The sequence below is a fragment of the Pseudoliparis swirei genome, chromosome 7 (assembly GCF_029220125.1).
Source record: "Pseudoliparis swirei isolate HS2019 ecotype Mariana Trench chromosome 7, NWPU_hadal_v1, whole genome shotgun sequence".
NCBI lineage: Eukaryota > Metazoa > Chordata > Actinopteri > Perciformes > Liparidae > Pseudoliparis > Pseudoliparis swirei.
In genome coordinates, this window is record NC_079394.1 from 3,542,732 (window position 1) to 3,561,539 (window position 18,808).

General features: G+C 44.9%; 1 protein-coding gene across 24 annotated transcripts in view; it reads left to right on the forward strand.

The window, feature by feature from the left end:
* The window catches only part of mef2cb (myocyte enhancer factor 2cb), a 74,338-nt gene that overhangs the window by 22,814 nt on the left and 32,716 nt on the right, over positions 1-18,808 (forward strand). For 22 of the 24 annotated variants that reach the window (XM_056418518.1, XM_056418516.1, XM_056418513.1 and 19 more), the window contains one exon: positions 10,674-10,883. In XM_056418518.1, the coding sequence (XP_056274493.1) occupies positions 10,830-10,883 (54 nt within the window). In that variant the 5' untranslated portion in view covers positions 10,674-10,829. Of the gene's footprint in view, positions 1-6,494; positions 6,530-8,273; positions 8,476-10,673; positions 10,884-18,808 lie in introns of those variants that run through there. The other 2 variants (XM_056418521.1, XM_056418519.1) reach the window with 2 other exon arrangements.

Sequence of the window (18,808 nt, forward strand, 5' to 3'; positions counted from 1 at the left end):
CTCTATTATTTAATTCCCCATCTCTCTACTTCTGCCTCTCTCCATTGCTTATGGGGGTTAAGTAACAGTACGCTTTATCAGATTACTGGGTCTGAGGTCTCTTTCAAACCTCTCTTTGCCATTTTGATTTTGTGCAGCTGTGCAGACTCTTTAATCATACACTATCTTTTTTCACTCCCCCCCCACCTCCCTTCTTCACGACGTCCCTCCTCCCTTAACATATGTTAATTGGCTGCTTTCTGTGACAAATTACGAGCGCTGGCTTTGATGAGGTTTGGTTGCGATGGTGCTGGGAGTGGAGTAGAGTGAAACTGCCAGACCCTCGCCGGTTCCCCTTAACCACTCCAAAAAGAAGCGCGGCACCCAGCCGATGACTAATGAGAGGCTTGGATCGGGTCTGGCCCGACTCTGGCCTTGGTGGGGCCACTCCCCTCTATCGAGGCTGATCTGTAGGTACCGTATGCCGCCACACGCCCTCCACCCTCCATACAACCTTTATCCTCATGCAGCCCACCACCAGCGCTCCTCTGGGAACTGCAAACCACTGTGGGAGTAGTTCAAACTACGTACTAATAAAACCCTTTTTATTCGATGTACACTTTTGAATCATAGAGATTGGAAAAGTTTAAAATAATTTTATTTTTGGATTTACTTTAATTGTATGTTTGACTTGAAACAAAGCATGGGAGTAGCATTCATTATAGATGCGATGCACACAACTTGTGTCTCGAGTTTACATTGTGTGTGTGTGGCTGGGTTTGTGTGTCTGTGGTGAAGGGACAGTGCCTGGAAACATTATACCAGCCTTGCTTAAACAAACACAAACACTGGAACAATCTCTGTCTAATGATGCGCAGCGTCAACAGGAAAACAATGCTCACCAATAATCAGCACAATCAGCTTGTGGTAACCAGAAAAAAAAGTGAACCTGAATCATCCTGGTAGAGTTTTTTTAAGTGTCGGTGGGGTGGTGCGGTGTCAAATTCCGACTCTGTCTCTTTTTCTCAGTCTCTCTCTACTCTCTCCTCATTTCAGTATCTCTCTTTCTCCGTCGCAGTCCCTCTCTCCCCTTACTCCGCAATCTAGGTTACTCGGTTTCCTAGCAGAGCACAGGGACCGGAGGAAGAAAAAAAAAAAAAAAACCCAGAAGGTCGAATCTATGAAGGACATCCTTGTTGAAGTGTGCAACCTTCTACTTCTCTGCAAATTACCCACATGCTGTGCATACACTCAAAGCAGTGGTGTGGCTCTCACTTCAGCTCAGCAAGGCTGCGACCATGACACATTCTGCTGTCAGAGTGTCACCGTTACAAGGAGAGGCAGAGTTCTTTCTTGTTAACTGTAATTTCTATATATATACACTACCGTTCAAAAGTTTGGGATCACTTAGAAATGACTATTTTTCAAAGAAAAGCACTGTTTTTTCAATAAAGATAACATTAAATTAATCAGAAATACACTCTCTACATTGTTAATGTGGTAAATGACTATTCTAGGTGGAAGTGTCTGGTTTCTAATGAAATATCTCCATAGGTGTATAGAGGCCCATTTACAGCAACTATCACTCCAGTGTTCTAATGGTACATTGTGTTTGCTAATCGCCTTAGAAGACTAATGGATGATGAGAAAACCCGTGCAATTATGTTAGCACAGCTGAAAACAGTTATGCTCGTGATATAAGCTATACAACTGGCCTTCCTTTGAGCTTGAAGTTTGTAGAACAAAATTAATATTTCAAATATTAATCATTATTTCTAACCTTGTCAATGTCTTGACTATATTTTATATTCATTTGATAAATAAAAGTGTGATTTTTCATGGAAGACACAAAATTGTCTGGGTGATCCCAAACTTTTGAACGGTAGTGTATATATATTTTTTAAGATTCATTTCTAAGACATCTATGCAGCCAAGCCTGAAAAGTGCCTGTTTTATGGGTTTTTACGTACATCAGTGGAAGCCCTAAGCACACTGAACTCAAGGCTTAACAGTTGATAATGAGAGGAGATTGCCAGCAGCTTCAGTATTTGCTTGTTACAGTCACAACTTCAAAAATAAGCCCTCCACGTAATAGTTTCATTGTGGAATCCAAATGCGCTGATGAAGCGAGACAAGCAAAAATAGTAAATTCCACAACCCATTGAGCTGCCTGCCCCCACATGCTGACTTAGTTACAACAAAAAGCCTGCAAAAAAAAGAGGAAATCATTCAATTTACCTCTTTCCATCGGCAAGTATTCAAAACAGATAATGTTCCGTAAGCATACAAGCATTTTCATACCCACCAAGTTGAAAGACACACACAGATGCACACGCACACACACACACACACACACACACACACATGCATGCTCCAAAGGGTGACACAACAAAGCTGGTGAAGAAAAGGGAAGTGTGCAGGCACCTCGTGGTTGCATGAGGGTTAGCCATGTTAGCAATAGCCTGCAGGCCTTAATTGAGGCCAGGAGGGAGCATTTCATAATTGCTGTCAGAAGATCAGATTTAATTCTCCTCTCTTCACAGCCACCACTGCTGTAGGGTAGAGTGAAACAAATTGTCATCAGAGATTCCTAAATGAACAAAGCTTTTAATTAGGGTGATTAGAATGCTGTGGCAAAGAGAGGGAGTGAAAGGGGGTGGGGGAGATGAAATCATCAGCGGATCGTCTTTAACAACGATGTCTGGAGTCGGTGCGGCGTGGGGTGAGGCGGAGGCTGCAGCGCGGACACACCACCTCTGGGAAGTTCACTGCGCTCGAAGCTAAATAAGCAACAAGCCCGCAGCCTCTGTTTCAGCCCTCTGACACACACACACACACACACACACACGTGCTCTCTGCCCTTCTCCCCCGCTGAAGAACATCGCTAACATCCTGAGACATTGTCATACTCGGCAGGGAACATAATTGGGTGAATATGTCAGTGCTTTGTGTTCTTAGTGACATGACTCCCGGCTGTTCCTGTGGGGGCTGGGTACACGCATTGAAGGGTTTATCCTGTTCATTACAGAGTGTGTTTTTTATTATTATTTTTAGCCTTGTTTTGTGAACATAATAGATAAGCAGGGAATTATCTGTGCACCTAGACGCGCTCTTGCGTGTGATCGCTCATGTGCGCGCGTGTCCGTTTTCTGTTCCCGTCCCTTCAGTCTCAGCAGTCGCTCACACCTGGGTCCCGCATGCGAACTGAGACTGCCGGTCGCTCTCTGTGGAAAGCGTGACCTGCGCAAGATCTCTTTGAAATGACTTCGCAATGACTGGAAAGAGAGACCGAGAGGAAGAAGCGAAAGACGTTGTGGCAGTGTCGATCAAGTGAAACTTAAGTGAAGTTATTTGCGTTTGAACATCGGATTTGCGTCTCACCACAATGTGCACCACTTCCATAATCAAAACCATTTCAATAACTCTCTTTCTCACACTGCTGCTCTGCTCCACTCTGTTTCCTCCTCAGACCACGTCACCTTTATGAAGTCGATTCTTGTTTTTCTCTATCATCTTTTCTATCTCTACTTTATACTTGAATGCACTCATCGCCCCACCTTATGCTCATGCCATGGAAAGACTGAATGCACTAAATGGTGATTCATTCCAGCCTTTCCGGGGCCTCTCCAAGTTGTGGCTTGCCTATGCTTCTGCTTTTTTTTTCTTTTTCTCTTCTCCTTTTTTTCTGATACCCATTTTTCCAGCTTGGCACAAGGGTATGTGTGTGGCAAGTTTGTCATTGCTGTCCCCTACGTTTATTTGTGTATCAGTCATGGCTATAAGCCACTGTCACAACGCAAAGCTGCTGACCGTCGACTGGGAATGTCTTTTTAACCACAACGGCTTTACCCTTCCTCCCGATCCATGTCTGTCTAGCTTCGCCCGGCTTCATGTGTGCCCTCTTGCTCGCCGGCCATTGGCCTAGCAGCTGCGGCTTTACAGCCCTTGGCCTCTTTTCAAAAAGGGGGGTTGACGCATTGTGTCAAGTCATTTTGTCCTCGGGGAAGTCAGCAATGGGCTATGGAAAGATGGCTCTCACCTGTCTCCATACTGGCTCTGACGGATGGCTACCTGCCTCCATTGCGGCTCTGATGGCCCAAGGCCCCTGTGTGCTTGTGCTGAGTGAGACGAGCAGCTGCCCAAATGAAGGGCGGGCTCCGTCCTCCTCTCCCTCCTTTTCTACTTATTACTACCTTACACTTTGCCAATACAGTTGTTAATACTCTTCAGAAAGTAGAAAATCCTAAAAATATATGAATTCATCATTATATTTAACAGAAAGTGTTAAATAGGCAATATCTTGTATTGCATTCAGTCACTAGATTTGAAATGCCACAAAGGACAAGTTAGGTACATATATTAAAATGCTGAACAACTACATTGAATAAAGCATTGTTCAAGTTCACAATAAAGAAAAATACTTTAGGTAAATACAGTGAGAGCAAATGGTGTATGATTTTGCATTACATTTTACAAGAAGAGCAGACATAAAACGTTAATTATATTTCAGTAGGACTGTTGTTGCGATGCAACTCTTGTGCAGCAAAGATGCTGAATTAATTGCTCGTAAAAATTATTACATTTATTTTGGTAATGCTGATATTTTTATCTCATTACGCTCCACTCCAAAGACGTATTTACCAAAAATGGGCTTCATTTAAAGTTCTGTATTTTAAAAAGTTCATATAATGTGTGTAAGTAAACTCTTTTATGAGGGTTTTTTACTTAAAATGTTTCAACCCAGTTCCCAAGAATGAGTTGTTCTGACGACTCAATGAAAAAGATGTTAAGCCATGTTAAGTTTAATTGAATTAAGACTTCTTAAACCACATTGTAGGGAATTCAAAGTAAGGCCTCGAGTATTTAACAGTCTGAGAGCATTTTGCTTCTGTATATTTGCTCATCATCTGCTGTTTTGCATTCCCAATTTCTGCTCTCTTAACAGAGTGATTTGGGAAGGAAGCACCTTTCCCACCTTTGATTGTCTGTGCCTGCTGATGTCACATCCTTCCGCTGAAGTGTCTGTGTGTGTGCGTTTCCTGTCTTTCTGTCGCCCAAGACCCTGGGGCAGAGCTGTTGGATTGAAGGATAAGAGAGGAAAGTACTGCGTAGTCTCATTAGTATTCAAATCAATTAAGTTTAAAGTTAGAGGATGAAGTTTTCAGTTGAGACATTTATTGAACTGTGGTTGGCCAGACATTTAGATCTCATCTTGTAGCACTTCAACTGGTACTTATAACAATATACTTTGTTCCATAATGTCAATCACACTTATGAGTGTCTGACAGAGTGTATAAAAGTTGTGCCAACCACAGGCTATTGGCTCACTTTCCTCCACATCAATAGACAGGTGTCTCAGTCCTAAGGCGCATAGAGATTGAAAATAGAATACATGTAAAACCGTCTCTGTCTCACTAATGATCCAACTAAATCATGAGCTAATAGAGAGAGACAGGTGAAGACATATCCTCCAACACACACACACACACACACACACGCACACACGACATCGTCTGAAATTCAAGTTTAGCTCAAACGCTCACTGGAAAATAAAAAGGAATGAACACATTATAAGATGATCCGCCACTATCACTCTAATCCCCAGATGTACATGTTGCTAATCTCTTTAGCCGCTAACATGTTTAATTAGCCCTAATATCTGCCGAGATTCAGAGCCATAGAGGCCCACCTACGCGTGGGCTACCGCCCAGGTTTAGGTCACTCTTCTCCCTCGGCACTCCAAAACGATACAGACATTAGAGTGGGGGTGGTGGGGGCTGAGAGAAGCAGCAGTGATGGCCATTCGTCACCCTGCCTATCTCGCTCTGACAGATGGGGAGTGCAGCGTGCCACATAGAGGAGTCACTGCCTGTAATGACATTAGAGGCACAATGAGACCTGATACACATTTCTTTGCCATTCCCATCCTGCCTGGCCATCCACTCGCTCTTTTGCTTGATCCTTCCCCTCCTCTCATTTCTGCTGGTACGTCTCCATCCATCTTGACAGGAGATAAAGGTGCTGCGTACCACTATTTCCAAATCCAGCACAAACACACATACATGAGATCACAAACACATTTACACCGGCGCCCGCGTGCATATAACCACATTAAAAACCCAAAGAAGAATCCCCAAAGAATCGACACATCTGAAGAAAAAAAAAATGTTAATGTTCTCGAGGAAAAGAAAACCATGACAGAAATGTTGGAGTAAAAATGAAGCGCTGTGAGTGTGTACGGACATTCAGATTGTATTTGGAAAACTATATGAAAGTGCTTTTTTTCATCCTCTTCAAGGAAATGGGAGTTTATTTAAAAAGAGAGAGCGTTTATTTAATGTACCATACACCTCCTAAAAGGTTTACTTACTGCAGTGTAATATGTTATTTCAAATCCTCACAACCACATTTCCTAGGAGGATAGGGGATAGTGACGATACATATATATATATATATATATATATATATTCTTTTTTTCTTTTCTTTTCAGGACACATGCTATTACCAAATGTGTTGCAGATGTACCATGAGCCGGGGCTGTGCTGCCGAGGTGGGGTTCCTTGGAAAAACATCGCCAATCCTGTCATGATAAATCACCTTCCCCAATTTGCTCTACCATGTGTAGAATTAGGATTCGAGAACATCGGCATCAGCAACATTTTACACACGCTGCATTTACAAGAGTGCCAGTTTCACGTGAACATTTCCTCAACATTCAATTGTGAAAAAATAATCTGTTCGATAATTGGGCAAAATGTTTGTTCTTGGAAGTCGACTTCATGTGCATTTCCTCTAAGTTCTCCTTATTCACAAACACAACCATGCAGCTGCCTTTCAAAGTGCCAAATTAGTCCTGAGCATGAGTCAAGGTAAAGTTCCTCTTTTTTTGTCACCTTCATCTTCAGCGTCTGTCCTCAAACGCAACGCCACATTAACAAGCACCCTACAGACCGTCGATTAGAATGTGGAAAAGCGCAATGTGCTGTATATTAGTTTTTAGTGACGAAACACTTGGGAGAGAGGCGACCTAGAATCAAGCCTTGTGGAGCTCTGAGTGGATGTGTTCTCATCGTCCTCTCAGCTCCACTTGTGAGACTCGGAGAGAGAGAGAGAGAATGCTCATTAGATCTATGTGCTGAATCGCTGCTCCCTCTCCATCTCTTCCATCCTCCCCCAACCTTCATCTCTCTCTCTCTCTCTCTCTTTTTCATTCTCTCTCTCTCCGTGTCCGTCTGCTTAACAGATGGGAGGGTCGTGGGTACAGCTCTTCCCCTCCCCCTGGAGAGGCCTGGTGCCTGTTCAAAAGATCCCTCTTCATGCTTCACTCCATTTCCCTCGCTTCTCTCCTTTTCTCGGTTTGTTCCTCTCTCCACTCTCCTTCTCTTTCATTGTCACCTCTCCAAACTCAAAGCACAGAGAGTTGGGACCCAGGGTAATAAAAAATAAAAAAAGCAGAGGAGCAACCGTTGTCCTTCTGTCTGTTCGGTGCGAGCGTGCTCTCTGACCCTCGCGGTCGCTCGCTCGAGCCTCCTTCCAGCTACCGAGCGAGTGTGAATGCAGGCATACCATTCGTCAGACTCCACAGAGAAGATAAAGGCACCATTTAGTGTATTTGTCATTTTTCACAACTTATTCCCTCTTTCCCTCCATCGTACTTCAACATAAGCCAAGCGGCGTAATGTGTACAAGCGCGTTAGTTCTCTCTAGTTTCATTCTGTATGTTCTCATTTATCCTCTTGTTTCTTTCTCGCCCTATTTGCCCTCTCAAGGTCAGGTGTCAGTGTCAGTCCCCCGTGAGAAATTCCTGCTGAAGATAACTGCCTTGCGCCACCGTCCTCACTAAGCAGCGCTTGTTTTGTCTCGGCGCCACGAAGCTAAATCGAGTGATTCCGTGGTAATCTGTTAAATGAACCGATGCTTTATCCGCTATGAGGGAATAAGAGGGAAGGGAGCCCGATGAGGAGGTGGGCTCTCGCTTCTCATCCAGAAGCTGCCTGGCACTCGTATGGGATGGAGGCGGGTGTGAGGAAAAGTGAGGCGTATTGGCGGGAGAGGAGGGAGATGGGGACGGAGGAAAAGGGGAAGTTAGATCGTTGTGTGGGAGGAGGTAGAGGAGGCAAGAGCGAGAATGGGCGGGGGAAGGAGGGGGCGGCTGAGTCGGGGAGGCGCCAACGCGGGGCTAAGCGACAGCAGAACCTCACCTCGGGGAGCGTGAGCTGGCGCTGGGAGCCAAAAGCAGGGATTACATGTTCAGGACACGGGTTTAGTCGTCGCCTTAATGTCACGTCAGGCCGACGGTGGTGTCGCCCCAGTGGCTGTTGACATCGAGAGGTTCGGATCGGCTCAGTGTGCTTTCGGGAGGAACGAGGAGGAGGAGGTGGAGGCCAGGAGGCAGGGATCACGTCGGTAACGCCTCCTTGTTTGGAGCGATGCCCGGGCCGGGTGGTGTTGAACACAATGACGAGGAGGGGGTGACGCTGTCAGCCCGTGATTGAAGTACGCCAACTTGATTGATATCCTTGTCTGGCTGCCAAGCGCCTTAGTGGTGGCTTGTAATCCCAGTTTTTCTGACAATCTTCCTTTTTTGTGTTTTCTTTCCGGAGGGCAGCTCTTTGTTTTTCCGTCTGTGGATGGATGTGTTTGCGCAGAGCGATGCTAAAATGTTTTGGATAGCCTCCTCAGAGCTGCCAACGAGTTATTTTAGATCTTGTTATTATTGTGATGGTGCAGTCCGGCTGTTGTCCTAACTGCCAAATGATGCATCTCTGTTTGCATCTCGTTTCTTCCATAAAGTGGGCGTATTCCAAACCATCAACACAGGAGGTTTTTTGTCATGTACTTTTCAGCATTGTTCAAATTGTATTGTCTCACTTGTTAAATAATCAAAGTGACGTTATTCCTTAAATACATTTACTAAAGAATGCATATGGACTGCAAATCGCCCACATCATCATCGTCAGTCGTAACTAAACTAAACATGACAGGACCCGAGGTCCTGAAGGAACCAAGCAGGTAGTACACAGCCTGTCTTCGGTTGCAAATGAAAAGATCTGCAGTCATGTACGACTGCTACAGGCCTCCGTCTGTCACGAGGAGACGCAGCATCCTTGGATGTCCCTATTACGCTCTTTCATTATCAACGTCCTACTCTCGAGCACAAAGAGGTCAAGTGCATAGCAATGTGCTGCGCTCACCTCAGGGGTTTAGAGGTTTCCTGTGCTTTCTCATGCATGTTACTCAATAAATACATGGATTCAGGTTAGGGGGAGACAGAAAAAGGGAAAGCAGTGGGAAGGAAGTGCATTACAATGTGCATGTATGTGTGCGAGAGAAAATATGAGAGATTGAGGAAGAGAGCGAGGTTGTATGAGAGAAGAGAGAGAGAAGGAGTGATGGAGAGAGAGACTGGGACTGACATGTCTTTTGGTGAAGCAGTGTCGTCTTCCACATCAACGTCTGATGCTTGTGCTGCCAGGTGCCGGAAATCTGGTTCAGAAAGGAGAGCAGAGAGAAGAAGGGGAAAGTAGGAGAGAAAAAAAAAAAGGCAGGGTAGATGGAGGATTCTTTTTTTTAATTCTTTTTTTTTATGTGACGGCACTGACAGCTCCCCTGCATTGCACTGAGCTTAAATAATGGGATGCTCATTTGCATAACGAGGGACGTTATCACCTCTACTGTCAAAAGAAAACACAACAACAGTTCTTCTGCTCCTCCCCGAGATAGATTGGGTTGGCCTACTTTTGCACTCTGGAGAGATGCACTGGAGCTCTGGCTTAGCCAAGCTCAGACAAGAACACACACACACACACACACGCATGTGCACGCTCACACACACACACGCACACACGGACACACAGTCACTCACTCACGCAAACTTTTTGGAGCACAGCTTGCTTCTTCGCACATGCAGTCCAGCTCATCAGCTGCTGGCCTCCACTCCTTGGACACGGGCAAACACGCACTTCACCGCGCGCACACAGACCAACGCGCAAGTGCATTTTATCAAAATGCTCTCACTGAAAAACAATGTCTCCAGCTGGATCAAGTTCATATTGGAATTTTCTTTGATTTCTGTCTCGAAGAAACGTCCTTCTACCGTGTTTGAAAAGGCCTCTTCTTCGTCTGCTTTTTTTTCTTCTTTTTTCTTTTCTTTCTTGGCTTTGTTTTGCCAAGATGTGGCAAGAGTGATGATCTCTGTTTTACATCTGTATTCTATCCCGCGACTCATGTCTACCATTTTGGAGATGAGCTGCAGAAAGAGCAGAAAAAGCTGTGTCTGGCAGTTCCTCTGTCAATACAGTGCAGTTCGTGGGAAGAAACAAAATGTGTTTCTCAGTCTGGAGGTAACGTTACAGTGTTGGTGATTAGAGCGTTTAAGTTAGCGGCACTTCCAAAACACTGTCAAACTCTCTGCGAACGAAGCGAGATCCTGACAGCGCTGTCTCTTCTCATAGTCGGTGCCTGGGAAAAAAAAATGCAAAAACTGATTTGCATGATATCGACAGTGAAAAACACAGCCGTTCTCACAACATTGTTGACAGATTCTTTGTCTTTCTTCACCCTCCCTTGTGGCTGCCGTGATGCCACTTTTATTATTTTTTTTCTCTCGGTATTTTGCCATATTTCACTTCATTTAATGCTTATGCTCTGCTCTCCTCCTCCCCCCCCCCCCCCTCCCCATTTATTTCTTGCAGGTACGGATGCTGGAATCTTTGAGTTGATTGGAACAAATAGAAAGCAGAAAAAAGCCAGATAAAGGAAGAGCGGGAGAGTGAGGAGAAAGAAGAAGAAAGAGGAGCGAGAAGAAAGCGTAAAGTTCTTTAGGGGAGAGAAAGAAAGAGACGGGGACGATGGGGAGGAAAAAGATTCAGATCACGCGGATTATGGATGAACGCAACAGACAGGTAAGTCCCTGGGGGAGGGGAGGATGGATGAGTATGAGGGTGAAAAATGGGAGGGGAGGAGGATGGAGGAAGGAGAAACACCCTACACCCCACATAGCCCTCAACAATGAAGGTCTTCAGGGAGTCTGGGCAATATGCGGACTGGGCGACAGAGAGGTGTATTCAGAGATAGCACAGTTATTGCTTTGGGTGGAAGAGTTCCATTGGGTAATAGCGGCAGCTTTGTTTCGCCACAATTTAAAACAAACCAATGTGAGGGCACCAGGAAGACCTGACCAAAAAGAGATTTGCATGAATTCTCAAAAAAACCATTCTGCTTATCACGCTCTGAGGGCTGCGGCCTACACACAAGACACAACTGTGTAGCACCCTCCTCACACACAGCATCACACACCATGCCACCCAGTGTAGCTCACAGTGGAATCTTACCGGGAAGAGGGTGGTAGCACCAGAGAAAACATACACAAACTAGAACGGGCACTCGGTAGAGCGCATATCTTCGCATATCACAAGATTGGGCATTGAGTTATGAACATTTTGGCATTAGTTGCATGCCAATTGGATAGAAATTGGTAAAAAGAGGATTTTGACCTTTTCATGACCTTTACCTTGACCTTTGACCCGATCGATCCCAAAAATCTAATCAAATGGTCCCCGGATAATAACCAATCATCCCACCAAATTTCATGCGATTCGGTTTAATACTTTTTGAGTTATGCGAGTAACACGCATACAAATACATAAATAGATACACGGCGATCAAAACATAACCTTCTGCATTTTCAATGCGAAGTTAACAACCAAACAGAGCTGGGATGGTCCGTAATGACACGCTGGAGTGGAGATGAAGAGCAGCCTGGTAGGCAAACACTGACGCAATATCTTTTCTTGAGCTGAGTCAGTCACAGAACGCCCGCTGTAGCTTTCCTCTGCACAACACGGCATTCAAACCGTTTTCAAACCGGCGATACTTTACAGACAAACCGACAACGACTCTCGCGACAATGGAATTCTTGCAAGACACTTTTTTAACAACAGCTGGCATCACTTGAGAGGGAGACATAATAAATTGTGAACGGCGTGATTCAAGCAGACGCTGCCTCTGTGGCAGGAAATAGATAGAGACAGAGCTCCCTGCACTGCCCTCCAGGCCCACAATTGATCACTTCCTGTGGCACGACTGACCACTGACACTTTGTCAGCATCCTGGCAGCCCAATTGGATCCATACGCTGCTAACGTGGCCCCCGGATCACAGGTCAAACAGGCACACACAACTCGTATGAACACACAGAGACACTTCATTTGCTTTGGTCTCTTTATCGTCTGACATCCACGAGAATAGTCCCCGACAGTTTTCTCAGCGTGCTTTATCAAACGGGGCCATTCGCAGCGAGAGTAAAGCGACATAAGAAGGTTCAAGGGATCGATCGGGCGACACTGAACGGAGTAATTGAAGTGGATTGCGACCCCTGTCGTGACTGGTCTCAATGAGTGTGATGCGTGAGTCGCAAGAGGATACTTAGAGCGAGGATGTGAAGTGAACATGTCTCCTCTCTAAGGCAGGACGCCTTTTAAAGCCATTCAGCATGGATTTTATGAATAAGCACGGACGTGTGACAGCATGCATCCACGTTCCCTGTGTTCTGATGTATGTATGTTTGTTATTGAGAGACAGGCAGACAGAGAGACAAGAGCAAGGGGGAGGTCACGGAGTTTCAGATGAGGACGAAAGCTATCGTGTTGCTGCAGCATCCACACCTCCTCCTTGCTGTTATCTCAGCCCTTCGCTCTCATCCCACCTTAGACTGGGCCCGCCAGTTGTACCAGGCACTCCGGCTCCTGCGGATAAGGAGGGAAAGAGGGAGACAGGAAGGACACCTGAGGGGAATCGATGCCTGAGATATCCGGGCTTTACTTACAGAGAGAGGAGGAGGGAGAGAGGGTTCAGGGAAAGGAAAATCAATATGTCACTGTATTTTGTTGTTTTGATCTCTGATATGATAGATTACTTATTTAGTTGTTTGTTTTAGTCGAACAGCGAGTCGTACCGACACAACGTCATCCAGTCATGTGCAAGCATTCTGAGCATATGGCATTTAGTGTCATTCAACCTATGCCCTAAATAAATGACATCACTGCATTTCGTCGAAGCGGACATCACAAGACAGAGACGACTTACATTTTCTCGAAAGAAAAACGGAAGCTTTGGCGTTGCATATTTCCACTTCCTTTTTGAAGAAACGTATCAGAGCCCAAGTCAAATAAACACCACAGGATTTATTGTTTTATGTCTGAAAAGGTTTCCGTTCAGACTTACAGTCTGCGGTCTTCTGCATTTAATGGATGGATGAATTATTTGACCCTTAAAGTTGTATTAAATAGAACATGGTTCAACACCTTTTCCCTCCAAAATAGAACTATAAATAAACAATCAATAAAACGTCGTTGACATTTCCCCTGATTCTTCAATGTTCATACTGCAGTCCTCTTTGGCGTGGCGCCGCTCTGCGTGGCTGTCAGCGCCACCTCGCCACCTTCGGGGGCCACGGTGCCTCCCGAACCCCGGCCCTCCCTGCAGCGCCAGCACGGTAGGAGGCCGAAAAGCCTGACTCTCTCTCTCTGGGCGGCCACTTTGGGCTGCAACCCTCAGGCCCAGAAACACTTCCCCAGAGCAGGGACAGAACGGCCAGGCCTCCCTGGCGTTGACTGGCTGCCCGGAGCTCTGGACAGAGGGCAACAGTGTGGAGCACTGGCTCCAAGCCCCCTGACCACTCAGACCCTCTCCCAGCCTCGGGCACATGAAAGAGCCCCCTGTGCCATAAACTCATGGACTGCACACAGAGAGCAGGCTCTCTTGCCACAGCTAGCATGCAAACACACACACACAAAGATAGGCACACACACCTGCAGTTCAAGATGCATGCACAGGTATTTGTGTGCACACACTTGTATAGATTTGAGACATTCAGATAACACACTCAAACTCATTAGGTGGTGTAGTTGGTGTCAGGTTTATGCAGCGTGGACCAATGATGCTTGTGAACATATGTACCCATCTAAAACGTGTATATCTCCCTGGAGTGGGTCTTGTGGATCGACTAATTTGCTGCAATTGGCTCTAATTAGTGCTACCTCTCCAGCCAGTACACTCAGTAGGCTTCATTTAGGATGACTTGTTTGTACAAATGTGTGTGTGTGTGTGTGTGGGGGGGGGGGATTGGGGGGAGGCATGCTGTTTTCAAGGGGGAAGGGACCCAGGGCCAAAGGTTAAACATGGAGCAGGTCATGAGTGACCGGAAGTAAAAACAGCCGGATCCCCGAGCTCCCGCCAACAGCGGTCACACTCACATATACTTGGCTGGAACAGATAGTAAACAAATATATACACTACCGTTCAAAAGTTTGGGGTCACCCAGACAATTTTGTGTCGTCCATGAAAAATCACACTTTTATTTATCAAATGAATATAAAATGTAGTCAAGACATTGACAAGGTTAGAAATAATGATTAATATTTGAAGTATTAATTTTGTTCTTCAAACTTCAAGCTCAAAGGAAGGCCAGTTGTATAGCTTATATCACCAGCATAACTGTTTTCAGCTGTGCTAACATAATTTCACAAGGGTTTTCTAATCAGATATTAGTCTTCTAAGGCGATTAGCAAACACAATGTACCATTAGAACACTGGAGTGATCGTTGATGGAAATGGGCCTCTATACACCTCTGGAGATATTTCATTAGAAACCAGACATTTCCACCTAGAATAGTCATTTACCACATTAACAATGTAGAGTGTGTATTTTTGATTAATGTTATCTTTATTGAAAAAACAGAGCTTTTCTTTGAAAAATAAAGACATTTTGAAGTGACCCCTAACTTTTGAACGGTAGTGTATATTTAAAAAAATCCATGTGTTCCTGCATAAAGCGCTTCTCTATCCCTCACCATGCTAACTGCGGCTGAGAGAAGGGGTCTTTTCATTTCCGCGACAAAGCATTCTTTTCTCCAATCAACAGCACTGGGGTGAGAAGATGTGTGAGAAAAATTAACAGCAGGAAAATAATGAGGCCCACAGGGTAGCTCCTCACCCTTGCACCCCTTGCTCTACCACCTTCTCCCATCTCCTTCTTTCACCCCGGCGAGTCGCACTCCTCTCCGTCATACGTTCAGCGCTCCGAGACCTCACCTGAAAAGGTTCCACTGAGCTCTCGCCTCCTCTCCGCCGTGTCGTTGTCGTCTTTTCCCTCCTTAACTTATGTCTTGTCGTGCTTCTCGCTCACATGCTTATCGCACGGCTCTCTCATCCCACCCCTGTGATGTTATCATTTTGCTAGTTTATATATTGGCTAGAAATAATAGCGACATTTGATGAAATATTCAAAATTCATACATATGAGTAACAATCTGATTACAAACATAGATTTGTTGCACATACCGACTGTCGTCTGGCAATTCATTTATTCTTTTTTTCTGCTTTTTAAAACAACTTTTATGACTTGTTCATTTACATTGTTCTATTTTGCTACTTGAAGCTAATTCTGAATCGTGTTTTTCATAAGAAAACTTCATTTCGTGAAAACCTGCATCGGAAATCGCAAAACCAATTTGATTTGCGAGTACATGATTTTCCTTAAGTATACAGTGTCAGACTCAGTGCCACGACAAAAGTTCATCCACCTCAAATGAATGACAACAAAGTTATTTTTGTCATTCCGGCCCCTAAATTTGGGCCCTGCATCGTAACTTCCACTTTTTATTTTTGTCAGTGGGCATATCCTTTTCCAGTTGTGGTTTTTCAGCATAAACAGGAGCATACAGAGAAGGAGCCCAGCCAGCTATTACAGTGCTGTCCTGAGATGTAATTACAAGTTTTTGGTAAGAGGAACAACTTAAACTGGCATGTATTTTAAGACAACTCTACCTAAAATAGGCATAATTAAGACACCGCGCAATCAGTTCCACAGGTCAGCTTTTAACAACTCAAAGTGGACACTTTCGATTCAGACACTGAAAGAAAAGTGTTTTGGAGTCCGCTGCCTCCGGCTCCTACTGTATAATGAAAGTGCATGAAAAAGGATGATAAGTGGGGTTTTAGAAGAGCAGAGCATATATTAGAGGTGGGACAAAGCCTCTTTTGTCGTCGTGCCCTTTTTAACAGCTTCTTTGGCTGTGAAGCAGAGTTCAGGCCCGGGTCCTGGGCTCCTCTTATTCCTTCTGCGTAAGCCCTGTGTCTTCCTGCTTGGCCCCTGACAATGGGATAAGTGTTTGTCTCAAGACAAATCGTGCTGCTCCATAGCTGAGAGACATCTACGTGTGTGTGTGTGTGTGTGTGTGTCCGCACAGCCATGTTTGGTTTGCTAACCAGCAGTTTTTTGGTGCCTTTCTCTCCACTCCTCCTCTTCCTCCACCTCCTCCTCCCCCAGGGAAGCAGGCAGGAGGTGGGAAGCAGAAGCGAAGCCATTGTGAAGGGGAAGCCACTGGCCTCTTCCTGTTATGAGAGGAAATGCATACAAATGTGCTTCCTGTGCGTCCGCCCCCTCTCTTCTCCCTCCCCTCTTTCTCTCTCCCCTCTCACCCATGTGGCATAGAATCAGCCACTATCCCTCCTTTCTTTCCGTCCCTCTGTTTATCCTGGGCGTTTTTCTCCTTTTATGCCCGGAAAAAAAATGTGACGAGTCAATTGTGCATGCAGGACAGAACCGATTATTTTATTTTTTTAAATTTCTTATTTATTGGTTATTTTCCAAAGGTAACATACTATTATTTGCATTTAAACAAACATGTAGAAAGAATAAAAACAACAAAAGAAGAAAGAAAAGCTTAAGAATTTTGAAAAGCAAATATCTGAATCTCTTTTGGGGAGTGCTCATTGTGGACAGAGGGCCCATTATGTGCTAAATATAGTTGAGCCTTATGTAGCATGTATAAAAAGTATTCATGTACATACGAAGTAGATATGATTGGGCAGAGATGTTTTTGTCTCCTTCACAAAGGATCGCAAATTCTGAAGGAAAATGTGGTAATATCGCTACCACAAGGTTTTCCATGACATCTCTTATTGTGTCCCATGATGCTATTATTATTTTTTTATTTTTTTCTACAACATTTTCCTGTGTGTGTGCTTGTGAAAATAGGTTTCACACCCTGGTTACCAATTTGCTGTGAAAAGACAAAGTTGGGATCACACTCAGACGACTGGACCGTTTTACCAGTAAGCACAGTTCCAAATGTGCCGTAATGTAATTCCCTGTGTTATTAACACAGTGGTGCGTCTAACACAGGGGTGCTCAATACGTCGATCGCGGCGACCTACCAGTCGATCGCGGCGTAGTATTGGAAGATCGCATGACATTAAAAAAAATTGGCCCGCCCCCCTGTAATTTTCTCGATAGCACGTCTTTGTACCTTTATTAAACTAAACAGCCGTCTGTTGTTGATCGTATCTACACAACAGCATGTCATTTCTGTCTCTACGTGTCGCGTTAACACTTCTCGGCTCTCCAAAAAAAGTTAATTGCACCCCCCCCCCCCCGTAGGTAGATCATTTTGACTTGGTCATTTTATAAGTAGCTCGCATGCTGAAAAAGTGTGAGCACCCCTGGTCTAACAGCACCCACGACCAAGACACGAAGACCACACCCACTCTGACATAGGGCAGGCGTACAATCTTTTGGGTTTAACAACAAGGACAGAGACCTCATTCAGAGAAAACTAAAAAGTCTAACGTAATCCAAAAGCACAAGCATCAGAATAATGCCCGCTTTAACAAATTCAAAGTATGAATGAGAAATAAGATGTAAAATGGTGATGAATAAAAGTGAGTTACTGAAACAATTTTTTTAAATACTAGCACTAATGAAACCTTTTATGGTCTTCCATTTAAAGCTTCCAAACTAAGTTAAATAATCATTCACTATATCATGAACATAGTCTATACCTTTTATAAACATGTTTCTGCTAAGGAAGGCTGATATATGCACTTGTCAGCTGTGTCATACGTAGCATTGATATTAGCCACTCAGCAATCGCTCTTGGAATAAAGGTCCAGCACACTAGTTTACAGCTGCTGTTGGGGAAGAAGGCACCAGCTTGAATGTTGGTGGGTTGAAAGGGTCACATGACAGCATCATGTGAGGCCATGAAGTCACGACAGCGTTGCCTCAAGCAACTGAATCCTAAAAATAAAGACTATATCGCTGATGCAAAGCACAAATAAGATCATCTCACGTGTTTTGCAGTATTTACCATCGAGAAAGTATTTTTAAATCTGCGTCGTTGATCGAGCTTCCACTGTCTATGGATGCCTGTGTATTTATGGATGTATGTGCATCGCGTTAGAAATATATGTGATTTGGGAGGTAGCAGGTTGTACGTGTCAGATTGAGATGTGGGGGTTGCGCTGTGATTTCCATGTCGGTGTTATTCTTTGGTCAGTCGAGGCTTTTCATAATCACGCTCCTTCTCTTCCTGTGGTGTTGTTAAAGTCACTCAATGTGAGAAGCAATATATGTGCGGAACATACGAGGGGGGGGGGGGGTTGTGCAGTAGTTTGGTATTATGTTAGCAATCCGTTAAGACGAGCTGCTCTGGACCTCTGGGACTCACACCCGGCCCGCTGTGTGCGCCACGTGCCACCTTTTGAAACATTCATGGCCCCAGCAGAGTGTGTGTGTGTGTGTGTGAGTGAGTGGGTGATAACGGAGCTGGGCCGGCAGCTAGCTGTGTCCTGCGTTGGCCCCGGTGCCCCTTGCATCACAACACCAGGGGAAGACAACACTCTCCATGTCCTTTTCCCGAATACTCTGCTTTGACCTTCCGTCTTACGGTCCGATCGTTTCATTCGCTCGCTCCGCCACACTTCGTACTGCAGCTCTGCGGTTGCGAGGCAGAGCAACCGCTCTGCAGCATGTTTCAATGTCGGAC